The sequence below is a fragment of the Xyrauchen texanus genome, chromosome 42 (genome assembly GCF_025860055.1).
Source record: "Xyrauchen texanus isolate HMW12.3.18 chromosome 42, RBS_HiC_50CHRs, whole genome shotgun sequence".
NCBI lineage: Eukaryota > Metazoa > Chordata > Actinopteri > Cypriniformes > Catostomidae > Xyrauchen > Xyrauchen texanus.
In genome coordinates, this window is record NC_068317.1 from 32,149,747 (window position 1) to 32,177,542 (window position 27,796).

General features: G+C 40.1%; 1 protein-coding gene across 1 annotated transcript; it reads left to right on the forward strand.

Annotated features, from left to right (window-relative positions):
- The first annotated feature begins 884 nt into the window (after positions 1-884).
- On the forward strand, positions 885-27,524 carry LOC127635294 (solute carrier family 22 member 17-like). The gene is made up of 10 exons (XM_052115211.1): positions 885-1,357; positions 3,881-4,457; positions 5,663-5,766; positions 17,999-18,153; positions 20,159-20,324; positions 22,336-22,451; positions 22,575-22,683; positions 23,614-23,837; positions 24,220-24,331; positions 26,442-27,524. The coding sequence occupies exons 2-10, from the start codon at positions 4,002-4,004 to the stop codon at positions 26,716-26,718; spliced, it is 1,719 nt and encodes a 572-aa protein (XP_051971171.1). The 5' UTR covers positions 885-1,357; positions 3,881-4,001; the 3' UTR covers positions 26,719-27,524.
- Positions 27,525-27,796: the final 272 nt, after the last annotated feature.

Consider the following 27,796-nt stretch of genomic DNA (forward strand, 5'->3'; position numbering starts at 1 on the left):
CAAATGTGTGTTCCAGTGAGACAATTACAATGGAAGTCAATGGGGGCCATTTTTGGAGTGTTTATAGTCAGAAATGTGACGTTTATAATTTTATAAAACACTCATTAATAGTTATTTTAAAACTCATGAATTATTTTTGCTGTAAAGTTGTCTAAATCATCGCTTTTACAGCCGTTATAGGGTTATGAGTGTTACGTTGTCATGGCAACCAAATTTGAATATTGGCGATATCTCTGCTATAACTTTATGGATAAAAGGTTTGTTAGTGATTTTATCGCACTAAAATCGAGTTAACTCATAAAAGCTCTGGAAACAAATAAGAGACCACTGCAATATTATCAGTTTCTCTGGATTGACTATTTATAGGTGTGTGTTTGGGTAAAATGAACATGTTTGTTTTATTCTAGAAAGTACTGACAACATTTCTGCCCAATTCCACATAAAAATATTGTCATTTAGAGCATTTATATTCAGATAATGGCATGCCGTCTACCAGTCTTTCACATTGCTGTTGGGTGACTTTATGCCACACCAGGTGCAAAAATTCAAGCATCTCGGCTTTGTTTGATGCTTGTGGCCATCCATCGTCCTCTTGATCACATTCCAGAGGTGTTCAATGGGGTTCAGGTCTGGAGATTGGGCTGGCCATGACAGGGTCTTGATCTGGTGGTCCTCCATTCACATATTGATTGAGGTGATGGTGTACAGTTTAATCAAACCATTTTTTAATACATAATTTTTCACCATGTGAACATCCATAAGAAAGAGAGGCAGCTGTAATGATTCAGACCTGATATAGAAGAAATAGACTTCAAAACAGTAACGTTATTTTTTGCATCCGTTACATTATTTTAAACTTAATTTGGTCGATTTTGCTTTGAACGGTGACCTCGAGTGACTGTAGTTGTGTACTGCAGCTGCGTCTTCAACGAATGCTTCCGATGTCCCCCCGAATGATTCCGATCTTGCCCGAATGTTCCCGATGTTGTCCGAATGCTCCCAATGTTGTCCGAATGTTCCCGATGTTTTCCTCTGTTGTGCCAGTTGTTCCGCCTCGCTGATTTTCTCGCCTGAGGAACTGGTTTGGTCCATTGGCTGCTGCTGCTGCGTCGACGCTTCGTTTACATTCATGTAACGCGTGTGTTTGGTGTGATCTCTGGCGAGCTGAACGCGTCAAACAGCAGAATTAAAGCATGAAGCGTTTGTGTCAGTGGAGAGCGGTTTAATATTCTGGACGGGGCCGAAACCTCTGTGATCCACCTCAGACTGGACCACCACAACCATCAGCTTTGCTGTAAAACCATCGGATCTCATTGTGGTCTCACATTGATCTCAGTCTAGAGATCAGCAGCAGCCGGTGAGATACATCATAAATATATGTTATTATTTAAACGAACACATGAATAACGTTCATTTCGCAGTTTGATTATTGCAGTTCTTATGTAACACGGACATTCCTGAAGCTCTCTTTCATTCTGTTCTTTCATGTGTTCACCAGTTCTTTCATGTCACTATTTCATCTGCTCACTCTTTTATGTATTCAGTCTTTCATGTCTCAATTTCATTTTTATATTCTTTCTTTTCACCATATGTTCACTCGTGTCAATCATTCATCTGGAAACTTCACAGAGATGTAGATGACAAGTACAAACTGTTACACAAATATGTTGTTAGAGGCTAAAATACTTTTAATAGAGCAGTTTTATTGTTTACATTATTTACTATCTATCTGTCTGACTGTCTGTTGTTCATTCTGTCTGTCTGTCTGTTTGTTGTTCTATCTGTCTGTCTGACTGTCTGTTGTTCATTCTGTCTGTCTGTCTGTTTGTTGTTCTATCTGTCTGTCTGACTGTCTGTTGTTCATTCTGTCTGTCTGTCTGTTTGTTGTTCTATCTGTCTGTCTGACTGTCTGTTGTTCATTCTGTCTGTCTGTCTGTTGTTCTGTCTGTCTGTCTGTCTGTTGTTCTGTCTATCTATCTGTCTGTCTTCCTATTGTCCTATCTGTCTGTTGTTCATTCTATCTCTCTGGCTGTCTGTTGTTCTATCTGTCTGTCTGTCTGTTGTTCTGTCTATCTATCTGTCTGTCTGCCTATTGTCCTATCTGTCTGTCTGTCTGTTGTTCATTCTGTCTGTCTGTCTGTTGTTTTGTCTGTCTGTTGTTCTATCTATCTCTCTGTCTGTCTGTTGTTCTGTCTGTTCTATCTATCTATCTATCTGTCTGTCTGTCTGTCTGTCTGTCTGCCTATTGTCCTATCTGTCTGTCTGTCTGTTGTTCATTCTATCTCTCTGACTGTCTGTTGTTCATTCTATCTGTCTGTCTGTTGTTTTGTCTGTCTGTTGTTCTATCTATCTCTCTGTCTGTCTGTTGTTCTATCTATCTATCTATCTATCTATCTATCTATCTATCTATCTATCTATCTGTCTGTATGTTGTTCTATCTGTCTGTTGTTCTATCTATCTGTCTGTCTGTCGTTCTATCTATCTGTCTGTCTGTCTGTTGTTCTATCTATCTATCTGTCTGTCTATCTGTATGTTGTTCTGTCTGTCTGTTGTTCTATCTATCTGTCTGTCTGTCGTTCTATCTATCTGTCTGTCTGTCTGTTGTTCTATCTATCTATCTGTCTCTCTGTCTGTTGTTCATTCTATCTTCATTCTATCTGTCTGTCTGTTGTTTTGTCTGTCTGTTGTTCTATCTATCTGTCTGTCTGTCTGTTGTTCTGTCTGTCTGTCTGTCTGTCTGTTTGTTGTTCTATCTGTCTGTCTGACTGTTGTTCATTCTGTCTGTCTGTCTGTTGTTCTGTCTGTCTGTCTGTTGTTCTATCTATCTATCTGTCTCTCTATCTGTTGTTCATTCTATCTTCATTCTATCTGTCTGTCTGTTGTTTTGTCTGTCTGTTGTTCTATCTATCTATCTGTCTGTCTATCTGTATGTTGTTCTGTCTGTCTGTTGTTCTATCTATCTGTCTGTCTGTCGTTCTATCTATCTGTCTGTCTGTCTGTTGTTCTATCTATCTATCTGTCTCTCTATCTGTTGTTCATTCTATCTTCATTCTATCTGTCTGTCTGTTGTTTTGTCTGTCTGTTGTTCTATCTATCTGTCTGTCTGTCTGTTGTTCTGTCTGTCTGTTGTTCTATCTATCTATCTATCTATCTATCTATCTATCTATCTATCTATCTATCTGTCTATCTGTCTGTCTGTCTGTTGTTCATTCTATCTGTCTATCTATCTGTCTGTGTTGTTCATTCTGTCTATCTGTCTGTCTTTCTATCTGTTGTTTATCTAACTGTCTGTTGTTCTATCTGTCTGTTGTTCTATCTGTCTATCTGTCTGTTGTTCTATCTATCTGTCTGTCTGTCTGTGTTGTTCATTCTGTCTGTCTGTCTCTGTCTCTCTCTGTCTGTTGTTCTGTCTGTCTGTATGTCTATCTGACTGTTTGTTGTTCTGTCTGTCTGTCTGTCTCTCTCTCTGTCTGTTGTCTATCTATCTGTCTGTCTCTCTCTCTGTCTGTTGTTTATCTATCTATCTGTCTGTCTGTCTGTTGTTTATCTATCTGTCTGTTGTTTATCTATCTGTCTGTCTGTCTGTCGCTTGTTCATTCTGTCTAGCTGTCTCTCTCTCTGTCTGTTGTCTGTCTATCTGTCTGTCTGTCTGTCTGTTTGTTTATCTATCTGTCTGTCTGTCTGTTGTTCTATCTATGTATTTGTCTGTTTATCTCTCTGTCTGTTGTTCTGTCTGTCTCTCCGTTGTTTATCTATCTGTCTGTCTCTCTGTCGTTCTAGCTATCCTTGCTAATGTTGAAATATTTTTTTAATAGATTTACAGAAATACTCAAGTACAGTAGTAATATGATTTCATGCCACTTTAACTTTTCTTTGGCAGGTGGTTTCAGACGTCCATCTTTCTCTCTCATTCTCCCTTTACCCTCTGGCGGGTTCATCAGTAGACGGATGAGAGCGTAATGCTGGACCCAACGACGCATTAACACAAAATACTTCAAACGATGACATCACCCTCTTCCCCATTGGCCTCCCCATCCCCATGTCCACCTCCCCCTCCTTCCCTCCCTTCCTCTCCCACGCTGTCATCCCCCGCCCCCTCCAGCCTCCCCCTGGCGCCCTCCCTGCCTCCCACCGGAGAGGTGATGGTTCTGGCTTTGGGTCGTAAGAAGCAAAGGCTCCTCATTGCTCTCTCCATACTTCCCAACCTCTTCCTGTCCTTTCTTTTGTCCTCTGACCCGCTCCTGACCCTGACGTCGCCCTTCCGCTGCCTCCTGCCGGGACCCTCGCCCGTCCCTCAGGCGCTCAATGCCTCGTTACGGGCTGAGAAAGGAGACGAGGGTCTTGACCAGTGCAAACAGTATGTGTTTGTCAACGGGACGCCGTCTGGGCTCACGGACTGTAAAGCCGGGTTTGACTACAATGTCACGGAGGGACTGAGGAATAACATTGTCACAGAGGTGTGTTTTCTGATTGGTCATTGGTCGTTGGTGCGGATAGGAATTTTATGATTCTGGTTCCTTAGCAACAGGAAACACTCTCAGAGTATTTAAGTACGGTGTTCTGTCCGCATCCGTCCACAGCGTTACCAGTGTAGTCCGTTAAAGGGATAGTGCACCCAAAAATGATAACTGTCTTCTCATGTACTCGCCCATATGTCGTCTCAAACTCGGAATGACATTCTTTCCGCTGAACACAAACGAAGATATTTGAATGGAGACGGTGTGTTGTCCATACAAGTCAATGGGGTGCAAAACGTTCAAGCCCTAAAAAGGCAGCATAAAAGTAATCCATACGTCTCCAGTGGTTTAATCCATTTCCTCTAAAGCAATACAAATGGCTTTGGGTGAGAAACAGACCAAAATGTAACACGTGCATGCATTAAGTGCAGGAAGTGTGATCGAGCTTCAAATCATGATTGTGGCAAGATTTATTGTATTAAAAAAAGCTGATCGTATAGCTTCAGAAGACATGGATTAAACCACATAAATCGTATGGATGACTTCTAGGCTGCATTTATGTCCTTTTTGGAGCTTGAGAGTTTTAGACCCCATTGACTTGCATTGTCAGGACAGAATACCAAAATATGTTAGTTTGCGTTCTGCAGAAGAAGGACAATATAGACAATTGTTTTTAAACTGTTACTGTTACAATTACGGTTTAATCAAGAATGAACAAGGAGGGAAATGTCAAGATAAAGGCAGCTAATGCTTTTGTTTAAGCCGCTCTTTGTGGTTAGTGTAGCCAGAGACGCTCCCCACCTTAAAGACGAGTCATGTGTGCTGTAGAACTGGTTTAGTCACTTTCCTCACCGCTGATAAACTCTTCTGTGCATTACATGCGGTCCTGACATGAACTCTTTAGAAGCAGTAGAGTTGAATAATGTCGTAGGCATTTTTGCAGCTGTGCGTGGGGTTTAATTACACATATGCTCTCGTGTATAATCTCCATAAACACCTCTATTATTGCAAAAATGTCCTTTAAGCCTGCTTACTGTGTTTGTGCCACTGTAGCATACAAGAACAAATATGGACTCTAAACCATTTGGGTGTCTCTGAAGTTCACCGTGTCCATATTGTTTATGAACAGGAAGTCTTTTTAAAGTGCTAATTGTGTTTGCATGGCGCTGTTACTGAATGACGACTCACTTCCTGTCTTGTTCCAGTGGGATCTGGTTTGCACACACTATTGGCTGGTTCCAGTAGAGGAGGTGTGCTTCATACTGGGCATCCTGACTGGCAGTCTGGCATTTGGATACATGTCTGACCGGTGAGAATGCAAACATATGTCTCTCTTTGTCTGTCTGGTGCTGGTTCATATATCAAATTGCATGGTAAATTTGTGATATGGGTCAATGATGTGACACTCATTTTTTAGATCGATTAAAGGGGTCATGACGTGATGAATCAGTGGGCATAACTGTGGGCATTTACTGTCCGGCGTTTAAGCAGCGCCAAAACTGAGCGTTTCTGAGAGAGTGTCCGAGTGAGGGTAGAGTTTTACAAAATATATGATGCGCAAAAAACTTTACTAATATTATAAGTGAACCTCGAGGAATGTAAAATACCCCATGTGACTCTAGCCTCCCTAGCAACCGGGACAATTTGTTTGCTAAGGAGACTCACAGCATGTGGAGGCTCATGCTACTCTCCACGATCCACACACAACTCACCACACGCCCCATTGAGAGAACCACTAATCACCACCACGAGGAGGTTACCCCATGTGACTCTACCCTCCCTAGCAACCGGGCCAATTTGGTTGCTAAGGAGACCCGACTGGAGTCACTCGGCACTAGGGCTGCAAATAACGATTATTTTTATAATCGACTAATCGAACGATTATTCGGCGATTATTGCAACGATGAATCGTTCGCTCTTAACCGATTATTCAGCTTGTGCACAACTTAAAAGGTTGTATTAAACGTGCTTACTAACAATAAAGAGGGCAAAATCATCTTTTATAAATACCTCTAAATGACGTGTTGAATTAAAGGGGAAAACTACTTTTAATTAAAAATTTCACGGCATAAAATCCTCTTGTATCACCTGTTTTTATCTTGTTTGCCATTTAAAAATATCTAAAAATCCTAAAAGTACATAAGGAGTTTTAGATATTTATATTAGGAAAAAAAAAAAAATGTTTGTTGGCATTGTATATTGGGCGAAGACTATCTCACCTTTCTGTTCACTTGATTTTTATCCATCTTTATCTCACAAAAACAAACTCATTCTTTATAGAGCTGCTGATTTTCTTCAGGATAATATACACACGTGACAGTAGTATTATAATTCACTGTGTCACGAGCAATCACGTTATAATCTAGCTGCAGCGAGCGTGCGCCAGTAACTACGTTTCCATCAAAGGATTTTTTGCGGAAAAAGTTTTAGCGCATCAAAATAAAGCGGACATTATCGCTAAAATGTCACAAATGTCGACATGATATTTTTCCGTTTAACTCAAGCGCATAAACTCGATATGTCGATACGTCAAATGTTGTGAAAAACTGGTTTGAAACAATTTTAGTCAATAAAATTGGCATTAATGCAAAAATGTAGTGTCACATGACAGAGTTTGCCCCAATCGTTAACCTGTGTTACCATGACGACAGTATTGAAAGCCAGTTTATTGTACGTGATTATGGATTGATCTTTACGGCATATAGAGCCGATCTGCACACATGAACACTGTTTGTGATATACATCCGTTTATTTATTAAAGTATCTTTTCCACACCAGTCAAAATAATAAACGGCAGTCATGAAATTAGCCCACAGTACAAAAAACATAATTTCTGTGCGTAAAGATGTTTTAAATTAAGAATAAATACACAATAATTGGAGAAAAGCATCAGTGCTTGTTTTTTGGAACACTTAAAGCCCAATTCGAGCACCTTCAATGTTTGTAAACATTCGAATGCTAGGTTGGTTGCGCGCGCAGCATGGGGTCAGAAAAAATGGCGCGGATAATAGACCGGCATATTGTGTCGACTTATGCACTGTCTTTGCCACCACAGGAACGGGAACATTACCACAACAAACTTGTTTTAGTTAATGGCGATTGTCTGCCTGATCCCGAGCTCATAACAGAATGGGTAGACAACGTCAACAAGTGGCCAGATATTCACTGGCCCGCCATATACAGCTATCTGGTGGACAAGCCGAGTGTTTACACGCGAGAAAAACTAAGAGCCTACAAATCGCTAGATGCGTATAATTACGTAGTCTGTGGTCATGTCCAGAAGGTTTTATATAGCGATATAGGCGATGACTTTTGTGTGTTAAAAGCGGAGGTTTTACCGAGCCAGCGCCAAGGGAAAAACACCTCTATGTACCAAGCCTGGGTTGTGATCAACAAGCGGGAAGGCTACATCCATACTGCAAATTGCACCTGCATGGCAGGGTAACGTTAAGTATTTATCATTGGAGATGGATGCACTGTAGACTGATTTCCTTGACTTGATGGTTTTATTTCCCTAGAAAACTGTCACGACCACTAATCACTTATACCCTGCATCCGTCACCTTTCCTCTAGGGTAGCTACTGCTAAAAAAAATTGTTTTTAAATGTATACATGTTAGTAGTATTTAGTTTGTAGCTTACCTGCAGACCCATTTGCTGAGAGCAAGTGTTAATTTCAAGACCCACTCATGAAGGATATTGATTTGACATGTGCATTATATGTGATTTAATTTCAGGCTTGGGTCATGCTGCAGTCATGCAGCTGCAATTTTATTCAAAATTGAAATTTGTGTTAGAATGGGATGGACAGAGAAACCAGCAGTCACTTCTGGAGAGTGCAAGTGGAAAGACTTAAGCAGGAAAGAAGTCGAACCAGCCCCATTAAAGAAAATCAGCTTCCACAAACCAAAGAGGACAGGCAGGCTAGATAGGCAGCTTCCAGAAACGGTCAGGAGTAGATCTAGTGCCACCGCCAGAGCCACAGGCATGTAATAGTTGACAGAGCATAGATAAGATTCCTTTTGCCAAATGTACATTTTGTTTATTTTCATTACTCCTCCCAAGTTTTTTGACATTCTACAGCCATCTTACACTGTAATGCATAATTGCATTGGCTTGAACGCACCTTTACATTTAGAGCCTTTGCCAACACTGTACGCTCATCATAGTAGTTGTGTTACTTCTCACAACCCCATCTCAATTTTAAATACATATTATACCCTGCATTTTCTGTTATGTGGATTACAAAAGAGAACAATACAACAGTAGATAGACTTTTACAATATGCCTTGCAGGTATACATAATTACATACATGCATATCTTAACTGTTCATAAAATACAAATATACTCTCAAGTCAGGTTTCAGTGAACACTAGCCTATTATTTTATATCAAAACAAATAGTTTATAATATATATATCAGCATTTGATACTTTTGGACTGATGGTTAAAGTCTTTTTCTGCACAGTTTCCCCAGTTATTTTACACACCTCTTTTCAACTTGCAGCTTTGGTCCTCTTTTACGGATTTATTCTAATAAAGTATCTGACAAATAAGAGGAGAACATTTTCAATTAAAATGATTTGCAGTGTATAATTTTTATTATCTAAATATGTCTAACCAAAAACTACAGGATAATTAACTGAAGACTTGGAATAAACTGCACAGGTTATATAGAGTACATTTATAGTCAGTGGATTCTAGCATGAGGCATATGTGGATCTTCTCCTGATAAAGGAAAGTTATGTGTCAGTCTGGAAAGAAACAGGTTGCATGTCAGGGCGTTCATCTCGCTTCCTTTTCCTCAGATACCTAAAGGAAAACAAAAGGAACAATTAGTGCTGTGTGAAACCATTTAATCATTGTCTAGTTAAACTAGGCCTGCACAATATTGCTTTAATTAAATTACATTTAAATGTAATTAATAATTTACATGAACAAGGAATTAAAATGCTGTATCTTTTTAATTCGATATCTAGATTTTTTCGTACCTTTCCATTTTTGTCTTAGGTGTCTGGCTTTGTTTTTTGTACACAAACAAGGAGGGCACAAGTCAGGACTACTGGAGTCAAGTGATGCCTCTCCTACCAAAAAAAAAAAAAAAACAATTGCACACATTGATTGCAACGCGATCTACTGTGAAAGCGCTAAAAGCTAGTCTGCGAAGTCTGTAGCATGACACAGGTCACACTTAATGCCAGATATCAATTTTCACCTAACTATTAAATCAGTCTACAGTTTACATAAAACTGTTGTTTACTTACTATGGCTAGAGTTAAGCCATGGTAAGTAACAGTTAAACAAATGTTGTTGTCACAAAGTTGGCACTAGCCTGCGGCTAACTGCTAACGTTAGCTATCAGCTGGCTGCTCTGAAGCATGACACGGGTCCATGACATTTAAAAAAATATATATTAACCAGCATAGGTTTAACGTTATAGACTAGTGTACAGAAAACTGTTCATGTAATCCAGGGATTCGAGTTTAATCTAATAGAAAGGGATGATAAAGGATAACTTTACCTGATGTGAAGTGAGCACTACAAACACGAGCCTCTTGGATCATAGCATTGTCCCAGTCTGCCCGTTTAATTGCTTGCAGCCACAGATGACATCTTATTTTTTTTTAAAGGATGAGATCCTGCAGGAATCCTGAAAAACTTGACTCCACAGCTGGTGCGATTTGCACAATCCACGACACAACAAGTAGGCATGTTGACGAGAAATTATCTGGATAACACACGACGAGACACGATGGAACGTTCTGACTTCTGACCCCGACATGCACACTACGCACTTCGAATTTTCCTGTGACGTCAACCGTGAAGGGGTCTATTAAATTATTGTTTAGTTTTACTTTTGAAAAAATGCCGGTAAAATCCCCTGTATTAAATTCAATAAATTACCAAACGAAAAAAAAATATATTTGTTTTAGACCCATATATGCTTTTTCTTTTCTCAAACTTAAATGAGCTTTACCCTGTTCTGTAGATGAATAAAGTCGGCTGAATGACGTTCTCAGAATGTTCTGGACTTTTCTCAAAATATTGAATATCAGGAATGTATCATATATGTTAACTCTGATATTACACGCATCAATGTTTCTTTAATATCTGTCACACATCATAAACACACCGATTGATGATCCTGAGACTGAGACTGAACGTTTTCACTAATACTTGCAGGTCGTAACCGTTGGCAACTTGTGATAGGTGCAACATCAGGACCGATATTACAGTCCTATCAGAAGGGCAACTGCAACATTTTGATTGCAGTTCCTCCTCTTCTGATTGCTTTTATTTGTTAATTAAAATAACAGTAAACTGCTAATGTCAGTGAATAGTCTCAATAATCTCCACATTTTACCCAAACTTCACAGGAAAGAAATTAGGGACATCTCTATGGAGGCCCAAACCTGCATAAATAATAAATAAATAAATTTAATAATAAAAAAATAAATAAAGGAATAAATCATATAAATCATATAATAAAACAAATATAATTAGTTTTTAATTAAATTTATTCCTTTATTATTTTCTATATTTATTTTTAAATTTATTTTTATTCTTTTTAACTTTTAATTATTTATTCATTTATTTTGCATATTATTTTTTATTTATGTGTTCATTAATTTGTATATATTTATTTATTCCCATATATATTTATTTATTTATTTTTTATACATGTAATTATTTTGACTTTTCTTTGTGCAACATGTAAATGAGAGAGGCGGTCCTTGCGGAGCTCCAGTGCATCATTGGTCGAGAGCTCAATAGTACTTATCGGAAGCAGATGGACGTCCCACCTCAGCACTCCCTGACTCGTTTTGCAGAGAGTTTAATAATCCAGGATGTGCTACGACATTCATACCAGTGTACAGCTCTCCCAAAACATCAATCAACACCTCTACTCTAAATGAAACAGTTATTTGATGCGCAGATATCGACTTCATTCGCATGTCGTGCAACTCTCTAGATATATGTAAAGCGTCAGCTATAGATTTTGTTTTTATTGCAGAACTTATACATACACACATAAACGATCAGGGAAATGAAGCATGGTTGTATCTTTTACAATGAACAATCATAACAACAGAAAACAATATTATGGATTTGCAGACATCAAAATATGAAGTTATATACACCGGAAAAAAAAGGACAAGGTTAAATCATATCATTTATGAAACTTGCTCATTTTGTGGTTTTGTAGAAGAAACAGCTCCACATTTATTTTGTGATTGTAGTATAACCAATAAATCTTATGTTTTTAGCCCCACAAATAGCTTTAGTTTACACAATATATGACCTGACGTCACATCAGAACAAGTCCAGAGTAATCGAGCACATGCTTCAATCTACAATAAACCAATGGTGAGCAGGACATGCCCACATCATTGTCAGGACACGCCCACATCATTATCATACAAGAGACAGAAATGTAAGAATAAATACAAAAATAAATAAATGTGGGAATATTTAAATATATAAATAAATACATGTGGGAATAAATAAATATGAAAATAAATGAATGCATAAATAAATTATAATAATAAAAAAACAAATGAAAGAATAAAAAAGTTTTAAATAAAAAAAATAAAAAGAGAAAATAATAAAGGAATAAATTCAATTAAAAACGAATTATATTTGTTTTATCAAGAAATGTATTCCTTTTATTTTCTTATTGTTACATTTATTTATTATTTTTGCATGTTTTGTCCTCCATACATCTGGGAGGTGAATTAGCGATAAACACATTTCTGAATGGAAACGGCTTCAGGGCAGATTAATTTTGCGCTAAACCAAAACTTACACGACAGTGTTTTTTAGGCATGACGTCATCACGCACACCCTTTATATCCATAAAAGGCCATTTGAATGGAAACGGGCAGAAGGCGGCAAATGTCAAAATTTAATTTTCTGCATTTTCACATTGTCGATCACAAAATAGTGCGAAATGCGGATGGAAACGAGGCTAGTGTTGAGCGTCTCCACGCGGGACAGTGTATCAGCAGGGAGAAGTTTGCACACGACTCATATAAGCGGCTCTAACCGCACACACAAATGCCAGTCAAATGCCAGTTTCAGAGTTTGTGCTTGTTTATGGGTCAATGACGTATAAGGATTTTCAACAGGCCAATTTTAAAATGACCAAAATAAGGATATCTATTGCAATTGTTCAAACATTAAGAATGTTGTGTACACATAAATTCATATTAAAAATTTTAATTAAGTGATTTTAGTGTTTTTTCATCTAGATGAATTCGCCGTGGCCTAGAAAAATGTCATGTGGTGCGACCGTGATTTATCTTAAAATTCATACATTTTCCTTAACCTGAATAACATTTTTAACAAGTTCTCAGTAATATAAAGTGTTAAGAAATAAATGATTTGCATTTGTTGTGATTTTTTTATAAATGATCTCATATTTTTGTTCTTCAATGTCACAGTCACCTTCTTAAATGTAAATAAAGCCTTATTTTTCCTGTAAATCGCATAAAACTGATAAAAATGTTTAAAAAATATCATTCACTTAAGCATACTGTATCAGTGATTAATATTTCAGTCACATAAATTAAATATTTTATTTTGAATTGAATACAGTAATTGCTAGGTTTGGTCGCACCACATGATGAGTGGTCGCTCCAAATGACACGAAGACCTCATATAGTCACAAATATATTTAAAGAGATCAATAAATGATAAATTCCATACAAAAAATAGATTTAAAACATCCATCCATCCATCCATCTTCAACCGCTTATCCGAAGTCGGGTCGCGGGGGCAGCTGCTCCAGCAGGGGGCCCCAAACTTCCCTATCCCGAGCCACATTAACCAGCTCTGACTGGGCTGACCCGAGGCGTTCCGGGCCAGTGTGGAGATGTAATCTCTCCACCTAGTCCTGGGTCTTCCCCGAGGCCTCCTCCCAGCTGGACGTGCCTGAAACACCTCCCTAGGGAGGCGGCCAGGGGCATCCTTACCAGATGCCCAAACCACCTCAACTGACTCCTTTCAACGCAAAGGAGCAGCGGCTCTACTCCGAGCTCCTCACGGATGACTGAGCTCCTCACCCTATCTCTAAGGGAGAAGCCCGCCACCCTTCTGAGGAAGCCCATTTCGGCGCTTGTACTCGCTGACCTAGTTCTTTCGGTCATGACCCAACCTTCATGACCATAGGTGAGGGTAGGAACGAAAATTGACCGGTAGATCGAGAGCTTTGCCTTTCGGCTCAGCTCTCTTTCGCGTGACAACGGTGCGATAGAGCGAGTGCAATACCGCCCCTGCTGCCCCGATTCTCCGGCCAACCTCCCGCTCCATTGTCCCCTCACTCGTGAACAAGACCCCGAGGTACTTGAACTCCTTCACTTGGGGCAAAACCTCATTCCCTACCTGGAGATTTAAAACAGATTTTATTAAAATTTCACAGAATTTTCATGAACACAAACATTTCATAAACATTTTTTTTTTTCTAAAACTCTCATCACAAACATTTAGAAGTGCAGCACACATTCATGGCTTTGTTTTGAACATTTAATTTAACTTGACAATCATCATGTTGCTGATGGGTATTTGGAATGTCCACGTGAAAGTGAGGTACATGGTGTAAACTGCAAGCATTTATTAACCCCAGTTATTTCTGAACTTTGTCCAATCTTGACTGCTCAACTTAGAGTAGCGTGAGGTTGCTGGCTCAGGTTCTGAGATGACAGCATGAACATCTTTTTTACAGTAGAAAATGACATCTGGAGTTTGTGGCCACATGAATAAGTTCTTTTCACCCACCTGCCGCATGGAGCTAACCTGGACTTCCTCTCGGACAACCTCATGGACCTGGCCTACATATGGAAGCTCATCATAGGTTACGATCACAAACTTGCCACTCAAGTCTTGAAGACTAGCTTGTTCCCTTGGAGGCTCAGGTGCACTTGAGGGATCCTCAGTGTGGCACATGGTGTCCCTCAGGTCTACTTTCACTGGCTGGTAACATAGGCATGTCTTCATTTCGGCATGCTTGCAGAAGCATTCACCTCCCTATGACTAATTTGTGCAGCTTGTGAAGACAAAACCTGGTGTATCTTTAAGGTGCCCCTCACAGCCATCAATTTGCCTGGAATCAGCTCATCATACTTTTGAATGCTCTCTTCGCTTATCCAATGGTGAGTAATAGTTGACCCTGATTTTTTGGCCAGCATCTCATACAAGTCCAGTGGAGTCTGCAGCTCGCCTCCTCGTTGAACACAGAGATCAACATCCCTCTTTACGGCACCGCCAATGCCATCCGGGGCACCCTTTCCATGAGACTTTTCTGAATAATTCCATGTAACATGCTTGAACCCAGAAAGGAAAGGCACAGTACTAAGGAGGTAAAAGTTTGCTTTGTTCCTGTACTGTGTAACGGGTCCATCACTGATTATGTGTAGAACCGTAATCTGTGGGCAGGTTCCCCGAAACTCTTTCAGTATGGGCTCCAGGATTGCCCACACTGCCAGCTCATGATGGCGGAGGCTGTCTGACAGTGTTGCATTTGGTGCCATGGACTGTGTAGAGGACAGAAGTGTGTATTGTGGCCTGCTTTCGGCTGCCTCCAAATTGATAAGCTTGTATTTCTGTACTCACCTTGCAGGTATAGTTTTTCAAAAAATCAACGTGAAGAACAGTTTGGCTAAAAGTTTCTAGCTTTTTGTTGAACAGCTCTTTTAAGTTTTAAGAATGTTTTAACATACCTTTCTCTTATCATAGCAAGGTACTCTGCAGGGTCAGAATTAATATGGCGAGCGCTTTTTACTTTGCTTGGGAGTGCAAATCTTCTGGTAAAATAGATGAAAACAGTTATAAATATATAAATACATAAATAAACAATGAATGCATAATTACCAAAGTGAAATGACATTCTCTAAATTATATTTTTGTATTTTTCTCATGATATTGTACAAAGATAAAACATAAACCATTGTGTCTTAAATATTAGAAAAAATTACTAAAATGACTGCATAAATATCTATTCCAATTAATACTAAAATAAAGTACTTTACGTATATAAATCATTAATTGAATATAAAAGCACAAAAACTGCCAATCTAGGACATATATCTATCATGGAAAACACACTGCAATGGTCGCACCACATGATATTTTCAAGTTCAGTTCAAATTTACAGGCACAGAATTATCCACCTAAATTAAACAAGCTAGCTTCCCACAAAAAGTCACTATGAAATTTATAATCAAAATATATATTTGTAGAAAAAGAATAATATTCAATGTTTTTTTGAGGTCATACCACATGATATCCAAATGTGGCAACTACATACCAGCCGTTAAAAATGAACTTTTTTTCCAAATTTGTGAGAGAGTTACAAACCTGCTTGCTGCTTCCATGGGTCCTTGGCAAACTGGTACATCCTGCAACTTCCTGTCTTTGAATGGATTTCAACATAAAAGTCCCAAAGTGGTCATTTCTTGATGGTCGCACCACATGATATTTCATAAAACCGACACCATCGGACAAAGTTTGTTTGTATATTATGATGGAAATATAAATACAAATGCTTTGCAATTTGGTTCAGGACTACAAAACACTTTGGAAATATTGAATAAATTTGAATAAATTTAGAGTCATTTCAAAGATGTTTTCAAAACCGCAGTCATGGCCGGACGGTCGCACCACATGATATTTTGACACTTTAAATAACAGAACAATTACAAATAAATAAAGGTTTTTGAAAAGTTAAAGTGAGTACATATAATAGAGAGGTACTACATATATATGGTATCTTTTTATGCATTTAAACCTTTTTTTAACTGAAAAAAGTGCAGTTGGACAGAAAATGTAGGCGTCACGTCATTGACCCTTATACAGCCCGCTTCCTTATTATTTGAACTTTAATAAAGGATGAATTAAATACAGAATATAATGGTGCAGACTTTCCTTTGTAGACGCTCTGACAGGCAAGTTTTGCTCAAGCAGAACAGCAGGTACGGCTCAGCTTTATTTCACAACGACGCTGCTTTTGTATTGACTTATTGTGCATGTTTGTATTATAATACTGTGCGATCTACATCAGCTTAATCTCCGCGTCAGCATTTCAAAACATATCATAATAATAATTCCTTACATTTATATAGCGCTTTTCTAGGCACTCAAAGCGCTTTACATAGCATAGGGATGATGATGCGACGGCAGCCATAGTGCGCCAGAACGCTCACCACACACCAGCTATTGGTGGGGAGGAGAGAGTAGAGTGATGTAGCCAATTCAGGGATGGAGATTAATACGAGGCCATGATAGATAGGTTACACCCCTACTCTTTACGAGAAGTGTCCTGGGATTTTAATGACCACAGAGAGTCAGGACCTCGGTTTAACATCACATCTGAAGGACGGTGCCTTTTTACAGTATAGTGTCCCCGTCACTATACTGGGGCATTAGGACCCACACAGACCGTAGGGTGAGCACCCCCTGCTGGCCTCCCTAATACCACCAGCAGCAACCTTGGTTTTCCCCAGGAGGTTCCCATCCAGGTACTGGCCAGGCTCAACCAGGCTGCAGGGTGATATGGCTGCCGGTCATGTTGTGTTGTGTGACATCTTGGGACTTGAGTCTGCGCAGTTGCGATTTCGGGACCAGACCTGTGCAGTAGTGAGCAGGAAGTAAAGCCGTGAAATCAAGGCCCCGCCCTCACTCTCTTATGACGGTGTGAAATAATTAATTATAGAAATTTAGATATTAAATTTAAAGCTCCAATCTCCTCAGTCCTCCGAAGATCCCGAAAAAAAGTCAGTTGGTGCTTCAGTGACTACTTCGCACAGAGAACCTGTCAATCACAGCTGTCAATCATGATGTCACAGCAGCGTTTTTATAGCATCAAATAACTAAAAACAAACTTATTTTGAAAACAAACACTTGAAATGACATCATCGTGATAGAAACGACAGTAAATGACAGAAACTATCTTTGGAAAAAAGATATGTGAAGTGTAATTGAATTGTTTAGTTGGTCTCACGTCCCGTTGAATAACATGGGGAGGCGGGGCTTATGACCTATACTAGGACCAGCCACCGGGGGGCGATCGAGACGTTTTGGCTTCACTTTTGTGGGACACTTGACACCACACGTCATTTTTAAAGTCATTAAATCATTTATTTATTTATGTTTTGTAGAAAATGCTGTAAATGTTTTTCAAAAATTGACGGGACAAAGATGATGACATTTTGTCGAACTTGACGTGCGATTTCTGATTTTATGTGACCTCACACAACCTTATTTTTCAGTGACCCATATCACAATATAATTGCTGATGATAAATATGAAGCAACATCATGAATATCACAACCAACCGTTGCAATGCATGATTTATTTAGTCATTAGACCGGCTTTTCAATCTTTATGCAGGTAAATATTGTCTATTATGATGAACTGATTTATAACTTCAGTTTGATATATATATATCATTAATGTTTATCATATATTAATATATATCACTCAGTCCAGTGTATTCTTGATATAAAAGTGGGAGTATTTGTTGAATTCTTCCTGATTTTATTTCAGATTAGGCAGACGTAAATCTCTTCTGGTCTCGCTGACGCTCACGGTGGTGTTTGGTGTGCTGGTATGTGTCTCACCTTCACCGCCTGTCTTCATCACCATGCGTTTCTGTCTCGCTGCGTTGAGCACTGGCGTCTACCTCACACTGTACGTCTCACGTAAGTCAAACACGAACTGAGCGGATGGGTCAGCACTGGTTTAACATTTCATTCCTGTGAGACTTTATCTGAGTGAACCAAAACGGTTCTTAAGTTGCTCCAAACCTGTAACACGGTACACGTCCATTGCAGAATCTTCACGCTGCTCTTTTCCATATAATTACAGTTCATAATGACTTATCCAAAGTGACTTACAGTGCACTTATTACAGGGACAATCCCCCTGGAGCAACTTGGATTAAGTGTCTTGCTCAAGGACACAATGGTGGTGGCTGTGGGGATCAAACCAGCAACCTTCTGATTACCAGTGATGTGCTTTAGTCCACTACGCCACCAACAATCCATGGTGTCAACGATTTCAAACATGGCACGACATGCAGTATTTGATTTGAGGTCCCGTGAATGAGCGGCAGGCCGGTATATTAGTTTTACTGATTAACCGTGCCGATAGTTGCTTTTTGGGACCATCATTATCGGCAAAAATCTATGCCTAAATGAGTTGCTGGAAGCCAATAAAAAATAATCAAGCAGGGATTTGCTACATCTAAATCTTTCATTATTGACAATATTCACCCATATGTTTATCCTCACTTGGGTGCATATTTCGTTATTTTGATAATTGAAGTGAGAGCATGCAAAGATGAATGAGAATGTATGGAAACGTGAATCGTGTCTCCAACTTCATATCTTGCGAATGATAACGTACCTTATTCGTTATTAATGGGGAAAGTTACAAACACAAAACTCTTCATCTAGTAAACATATTGGTAATTTGGGAAATACTTAAATATAGAGGATTGTAACGGTGCTGGGGCAAAATAAGAGTCCTCTGTGTGTTTCGGGCTTGTTTCTGCTGCTGTGTAATTGTCACAGTATGGAAAGACTATAATTGTATTTTTAACTGTTGGGCGATTAATCGGTTATCGGCCCTTTCCGCCACCTTAGTTACTATCGGTCGACCTCTAATAGGTAGTGGAGGGTGCAAAACCTTGAGAGCAAACAGACTCAGCCAGTCCTCTACATTACCATTGTTTAGGCACTTTTCCGCGGCACGTTACGGTTCGACTCGCCTCAACTCGAGTCACTTTACTTTTCTGAGCTTGCATTTCCACTGCATTAGTGCCGCCTCAACGTGGGCGGGATTATAGGCTGATCGTCATAGTTACGCCACCTCTACTGCCATGACATCATCTTAAACACGACACAAAACAATAAACAATAACACGAGCGCTAGCTGTTAGCTACTAGCTCACTGTGCTGCATAAAGCAGTTGTTGATGCTGATTTTACACAAGTGTAACGGTTAAATTGGGCTGGTTGTTTTAGAAGCATCCAGTAGCTGCTCAACTAAATAAAGGTTTCAAGCAGAGTATAGAGTTAACGTAACAAAACGTACCATCCTCCATTGTAGACCCCAACAACGCCGTGTCCGGGTCCAGCGCACTCTCCCTCCCATTGCTCGCTGGTCTAGATAGCGTCCGTTTGGTCGAACCACTTCCACTTTTCCTTGATGGTTCTGTCGTCACTTAAGTTTTTTACTTTTCGCTACACGGTCCGTCGGTAGCCGTGTGCGGCCATCAGCTGAGACACATCCTGAAAAACTTTATCGCTTCACTCATCGCTAACAAGTGGACCGTCTGCACCTCGTTTATTGACCACGGCGTACTTTTTTCACAATTCGAAATCCACGTGAACAAATGATACTGCTATCGTTGTTGCTAACTTTAAAACTAGCGGGTTGATGTCGCGTGTCGGAAATACAGTGATGCTGGACGATTCTCCCTGACCAATCAGTGATCTGCAGGATTTTGACGTCACATTTAGTATCGGCTCGGCTCGTACCAGCTACTATCCACAGTGGAAAACCCCCAAAAAGCGAGCAGAGTCCAGTCGAGTTGTACCGTGCCGTGGAAAAGCCCCAACAGATGGTCGTTCAGCGATCAATCGAATGCCATCAGTTTGCATTATCTCTTAATTCTGAAAGTGTTTTTGTTTGATCTGTTGTAGGTCTGGAGCTTTGTGACCCTTCACTGCGACTGTTAGCGACTATGATGTCTGGAATGACGATTTTTGCGGGTGAACTCTTGCTGTTGGGTGTCGCTCTCGGGTGTCAGTCCTGGAGGGGGCTGTTAGGAACCGGAGCTGTTCCTCTGTCTTTGTTCCTGTGCTATGGGTTAGTGAAAAATTAAAAATTGGCCGAAAAATCCCATAGACTTAACTTAAATCGGTGGGATCACATCTCAAGTTCAGAATGGCATCGAGACACGGGGGTCGGCTCTTTTGACTCTGTCTTCCAAGCAGTCTTTCAGTATCACCGTAGAAACTTCATAGCCATACCCTAGCAACCATCCAGAGCACCTTAGCCACCAAACCCTTAAATTTGACTCGCATTTAAATGTTCTCAGAGGGATATCTTCGGATCAAAAAAACATAGAGACATGGGGGTCGGCTTTTTTGACTGGGTCCAAGAAGCAGCCATTAATATTCACCCTGGGAGCTGCCTAGCCATACCCTAGAAACCATTCAGAGCACCCTAGCAACAGTAGTACAGCACCCTTATCTAAACACCAGAGCATCGTCGAGACATGGTGGTTGGCTCTTTTGACTGGGTCCAAGAAGCAGCCATTAATATTCACCCTGGGAGCTGCCTAGCCATGCCCTAGCAACCATTCAGAGCACCCTAGCAACAGTAGTGTTGCACCCTTATTGTAACACCAGAGCATCGTCGAGACATGGGGGTTGGCTCTTTTGACTGGGTCCAAGAAGCAGCCATGAATAATCATCCTGAGAGCTGCCTAGATATGCCCTAGCAACCATTCAGAGCACCCTAGCAACAGAAGTACAGCACCCTTATCTTAACACCAGAACATCGTAGAGACATGGGGGTTGGCTCTTTTGACTGGGTCCAAGAAGCAGCCATTAATAATCACCCTGGGAGCTGCCTAGCAATACCCTAGCAACCATTCAGAGCACCCTAGCAACAGTAGTGTAACACCCTTATCTTAACACCAGAACATCGTAGAGACATGGGGGTTGGCTCTTTTGACTGGGTCCAAGAAGCAGCCATTAATAATCACCCTGGGAGCTGCCTAAACATGCCCTAGCAACCATTCAGAGCACCCTAGCAACAGTAGTGTAACACCCTTATCTTAACACCAGAACATCGTAGAGACATGGGGGTTGGCTCTTTTGACTGGGTCCAAGAAGCAGCCATTAATAATCACCCTGGGAGCTGCCTAGCAATGCCCTAGCAACCATTCAGAGCACCCTAGCAACAGTAGTGTAACACCCTTATCTTAACACCAGAACATCGTAGAGACATGGGGGTTGGCTCTTTTGACTGGGTCCAAGAAGCAGCCATTAATAATCACCCTGGGAGCTGCCTAAACATGCCCTAGCAACCATTCAGAGCACCCTAGCAACAGTAGTGTAACACCCTTATCTTAACACCAGAACATCGTAGAGACATGGGGGTTGGCTCTTTTGACTGGGTCCAAGAAGCAGCCATTAATAATCACCCTGGGAGCTGCCTAGCAATGCCCTAGCAACCATTCAGAGCACCCTAGCAACAGTACTACAGCACCCATATCTCAATACCAGAACATTGTCGAGACATGGGGGTTGGCTATTTTGACTCTGGAAACTGCCTAGCAACTGGATGGGATTACCCTAGCAAGTGTATAGAAAAAACCTATATCTCTCAGAACATCGTGGAGTCATGTGTGGAAGTGTGTTCTTCTGACTCGGGCTAACAAGAAGCCTTTAAGTATCACCTTAGCTTATGCCTAGCCAAGAGCAAGCAATCATACATTGGACCCTAGCAACCATATAGCAACATGCCCCAGACATGGTAGATGTTCCTGCTCTTACTGTGAATCATTCAACTGTGCATGTTATTTTTAAGTTTTGACTTTGTAATCTGTCTCGTCGTGAAGAGACACGCTCAGGACAGTAAGTGAAGCTCAGTAGTCGATGGGCCTAAATGCAATGTGACTGCACCTTCATCCAGGAATATTGATCTAAAATTCCCTGTGAAGCATCGAGGCATTAAGTGCAGCCAGAGCACATTAGCACTCCCTTGATGAAGCGCTCTCGTTTCTATGGCAACCAGACCATCCCACTAAGTGTTTTCTCCCATGCGTGCTGTTAGCAAGGCTGATGATGTTCCGTTTGTTTGTCTTCAGGATCCCGGGAGTTTTCCCAGAATCACCGCGCTGGCTGCTGCTCTCCGAGCGGACGGGAGACATGAATTCCTTCAGTGAACGCAACGAGCGACAGAGAGATGACGACAGCTTTATAGGTCTGTTTAAAAATGGCTTTATTGTTGAATGTTCCAGCTCATTTAGTCTGGAAGGCAAGCAGAGCAGCAGTTTCTTCATGTTATGTTAGCTTCATTCTGACGGAACCATTCTTGTTTGTGTAGAGTTGGACACTGATTCGTCCTCGTCTCCTGGACGTCCCCTACTGTCCTTTCCAGAGCTGCTACATAGCAGAAACATCTGGAAAAATCTCTGCGTGCTGGGATTCACATCGTAAGTCATTCATACTGATACATACACTTCCCTGTGTGTCTAAATGATCAGATGCACTTGATGTTTGTGGTCAATCGCTGAAGTAAATCAATATTGGAGTACCACATGCAAATCTCAGTTTATGAGTTTCATAAACACATCAAAGTACCATACAGTTACTGATATCATCTGATACAATCACTGTACCATGGTACGGCCGCAGTATTCTTGTGTGGAAAAACTTTGGGTTCCAGTATGGAACGCCCAATTCCCAATGCGCTCCAAGTCCTCGTGGTGGCATAGTGACTCGCCTCAGTCCAGGTGGTGGAGGACGAATCTCAGTTGCCTCTGCGTCTGAGACCGTCTTATGACGTAGCCATGTGGATGCTATTCTCTGCGGCATCCACGCACAACTCACCACGTGCCCCAATGAGAGCGAAAACCATATTATAGCAACTACGAGGAGGTTACCCCATGTGACTCTACCCTCCCTAGCAACCGGGCCAATTGGTTGCTTAGGAAGCCTGGCTGGAGTCACTCAGCACATGCTGGATTCAAGAGACACTTTACACCTATGATGCGATTTTCGGGGGGCCCATTTAATGGGGGTGCATCCAATGTTATTCAATTGTGGGTGCTTTAATGCACGTTTAAACACAAGGAAAATCTAGGGGGACAAGGCCCTCCAGCCACCAACCCCAAACCCGGCCATGGATCCAATCAATAACAATGGATAAAATCAAGTCCCGCCCTTCATTTGTTTCTCATTGAATGACCAATTTCACTATGAAATGTGTCAGATTAAGGAAGTCAAATGGGTTGCTAACTTTTTTAGCTTAAATAAGCATTTAGCTTTGAAGTTAAATTGATCTGTGGTACCTCATTTCATTGTTGATCACTTTTACTGTGCAGTGCATGAATATGAAACGTTAAATTGCATCTTTTGTTCAGGTTCATCGCTCATGGCATCAGTCACTGCTACAGTTCATTCAGAGGCGACGTCAGAGGCATCGTCCCCAGTTTCTATTGGACGTACCTGCTGTCAGTATGTGCAGGGGGCGGAGCTTGGCTGTTGCTCTGGGCAACGGTGGACCGGTTTGGTCGTCGTGGAATTCTTCTTCTGGCCATGACATTGACTGGACTGGCCTCGTTAATCCTGCTCGGGCTCATGGACTGTAAGACGAACATTATTTTATTTGACTGTTTTGATTATGTACTTCATTTACTGTGTCTGAATGATTATTGATTATTGACAACGACACATAAAAATCACATTTATTTTTCTCTCACCTATGACAATGTAACGAGAATGGTAATAGATATTATAAGCACATATATCTCTGTAAATGTGCTTAATATAAAAAAAAAATAATGTTCAATGGTCATTAAAATACGTGTAATTTTCTTTATGCAAAATAGATTTATTTTATTTTGTATTTTGGGATGAAATATGACCCGGACATGTTCTTGACAGGTTTCATGAGATTCACCAATAAAATTATCCAAATGAAATGTAAAATAGACGTTTAACGTTCAGATGATTTTGTGTCCGTGCAGATTTGAGTGAGTCCGCCATGACGGTGTTCTCTGTAATGGGCCTGTTCTCGTCTCAAGCGGCTGCTTCTCTCTCCGTCCTCTTCACCGCTGAAGTCATGCCAACCGTCATCAGGTACCATGCTACAGTATTATATTTGACATTATTATAATGTTTACATTGATTGATATATATGATAATTAAAATGCGTTACGTTCTTGTGGCAGAAGAGTTCGTCATTAATAAGACATAAAGCGGCTTTAGAATACAATGTATTGTTTATTACCATATTATTGATCATAAGTCAATCATTGATCAACAGTTCACAGTAATCCATTACACAAGTGAATTTATCAATCAGAGATTTATTATGAGGGCTTGTTTAAGGACCCGTCAATGTACACCTGCGTCAGACATGCTTGTGTAGCGTCTCGGGTGTGTTGCGTCATAAACATTAAATGTTTAGGTCACTGTTTCAAGTTAAATATAGTTTAATACTTAAAACACATCTTGAGATCCCGTAGTTCAGATTTGTGCTCCATCAAGTGTTTTGATCACAAGAACGTGACACATGTTTGTGTTGTTCTGCTGAAGTGTTTCTTCACTGTATAAACTGAGTGTTGCTTATACAGCTGAAGTTTCACTTACTGCCCTCTGGAGTAAACGGGTGGTACTACAAGCATTTCTCAGGAATCTTCCTTATTACGGTTAATTACGGCCTTTCTTAATACGAGGCATTACGATTAATTGCGTAAAAATTTTTTACGCGTTATTTGTAATAAAATTAATCGCACTGAATTAAAGTGTTAAATCGACAGCCCTAATATATATACCATATATATATATACACGTCTGATTTTTTTATTATATATATGTACACACACACACACACTATATAAATATATATATGTAAATAATTAAGAAATCTGACATATATACACACATCAGATTTTTTAATTATTTATATATAGTGTGTATTTAGACAGACAGATAGATAGATAGAACAGACAGACAGATTGAACTACAGACAGATAGAACAATAGATAGATAGATCAGACAGACAGACAGACAGACCGATAGACAGACAGACAGATAGATAGAACAGACAGACATATAGATTGAACAACAGACAGATAGATAGATAGACAGATAGATAGACAGAACAACAGATAGATAGATAGATAGATAGATAGATAGATAGATAGATAGATAGATATACAGACAGACAGATAGATAGAACAGACAGACATATAGGTTGAACAACAGACAGATAGATAGATAGACAGATAGATAGACAGAACAACAGACAGATAGATAGATAGATAGATAGATAGATAGATAGATAGATAGATAGATAGATATACAGACAGACAGATAGATAGAACAGACAGACATATAGGTTGAACAACAGACAGATAGATAGAACAGACAGACATATAGGTTGAACAACAGACAGATAGATAGATAGACAGATAGATAGACAGAACAACAGACAGACAGATAGATAGATAGATAGATAGATATACAGACAGACAGATAGATAGATAGATTGACAGATAAATAGATCAGACAGACAGATAGATAGATAGATAGATAGATAGATAGACAGACATATAGATAGATTGACAGATAGATAGATAGATAGATGGATGGATAGATAGATAGATAGATAGATAGATAGATAGATAGATAGATAGATAGATCAGACAGACAGACATATACTATATATATATATCATTAAAAATAAATCATGTTGACGTAAAGTGACACAATTTGATGTGCAGTTTTTTATGGAAAATATAATTTAAAGTTGACTTTATGTATAGTTTGTTGTCTTACAGATTCATCCCTTTCATTTGATATTTATCACTTTGTTGCATTTATAAACAGTTTTTTGGCAGTTTAACTTTGTGACGTCTTGCTGAGGACAGGTCACATGTGCTTCTAAGCATAGAGCCTGCATTTAAAACATCTCAAAATATAAGCAATGAATGCCTAGATTATATACATTTCCTTTATTTGTATCATTAAGAGGACTTTTGTATGTAAGACACTGCATCTGGGATTTCCCCCACCTTTATCACACAGTACTGTCATTTTAAGAAGAACATTATTAACCTTTCTTTTATTTTGTTCTAACCGGTTACCATTAGGAAAGAATCTTCAAAATGGCAGAATGGGAACAAAAATTAAAAACATTTAGTTTCAGGACCCTGATTTTATCTATCCATTGTTGTGTCCACAGAGGAAGTGGCGTTGGAGCTGTGATGGCGCTGGGTTGCGTGGGCCGCCTCAGTTCTCCTCTCATGGATCTGCGCAATCACCGCGGCTACTTCCTGCAGCACGTGGTCCTCTCCTCTTTGGCTCTGCTCGCGGTCCTATCCATCCTGCTTCTTCCTGAGAGCAAACGCAAAGTGCTTCCACAGACGCTGGCAGACGGAGAGCAGTACCGGCGCCCTCCGCTGGTCAGGAAGAGGCGAGACAACGTTCCTCTACTCGCTACGCCCAACCCAGAGACCTAGCCCTCGGCCTTCAACCACAGACCTTGGAGCGGAGTCCGCTTAACCTTAACTTCGTAGTCAGTCCCTAAAACGGCTCAAAGGAGTCTTCGCACAAGGTCTCTCTCTTGACGCGTGAGGGGTGAAAGGACCCGCGGAGAACGCAGACGCTCCTGTCCACCACGTCACAGCGCACAGTAGGATAAGCCATGAGTTAATGGTGGACGCCCCACGTGAACATCTGTCTGACCCATGTAGCATCCAGCGACTTCATAGTAATAGCAGACCATAACAGACTTCACAGAGACAAGGGCTCAAACCTCTATGGTCATTTGTAAACATATTTATCTTCTTTCAACGAAAACACATTTAAGTTCTCACTCGAGGTGGAAGAGGGAAAGGAACATGAACTGTTTGTTTTAGTTGTTTCACACATTGCTGCTCAGAATGGCAGGATTGCTAGGAAAGGACGGATCTGCACTTTTGGCGAGCGACTGTGAGGTTCCTCCACGTGACGGATGCTTTAGCAGCACTCTAGATATTCCACATGACCCTCTTGTTTTTGCACCAACCAGAACCTTTGTGCTAGGTTCTTAAATTATTAGTAATCATTTAATGATTATTATTACTACTTAATATATCAATAATAAAGGATATTAGTAATAAGGTATGCTGAAGTAATATCAAACAATGCTGTAGTTATATTAAGAAACCTTTAACCAAGTCTTACTGAAAATAAAATGTGGTCAAATGATGAAAAGGTTATTTCTATGTGTGGTTTGGTTGTTGTGTTCCTACAGTACTCTGCAAAAGTCTTCGGCACAAAACATTTGTCTTAAGATGGTTTTTATATGTTCAGCTTTAGTGTGTCCTTTTACAGTAGATATACATTCATTATGATTACATAAAAGATCATTAGAATACTTCTGGACTTTTTATGTTTTTTCCAGAATAGAAACATCTGCCTGGCGGATGAAACATGAGTGAAAAGTCCCATAGACTGATCCCCACACATATGAAGGAATCAGGGTGGCACAGAGATTTAGGGACAGTCTCTTTTGACTTGGGCCAGTAAGCAACTTTTGCACCCATTTAGTAATTC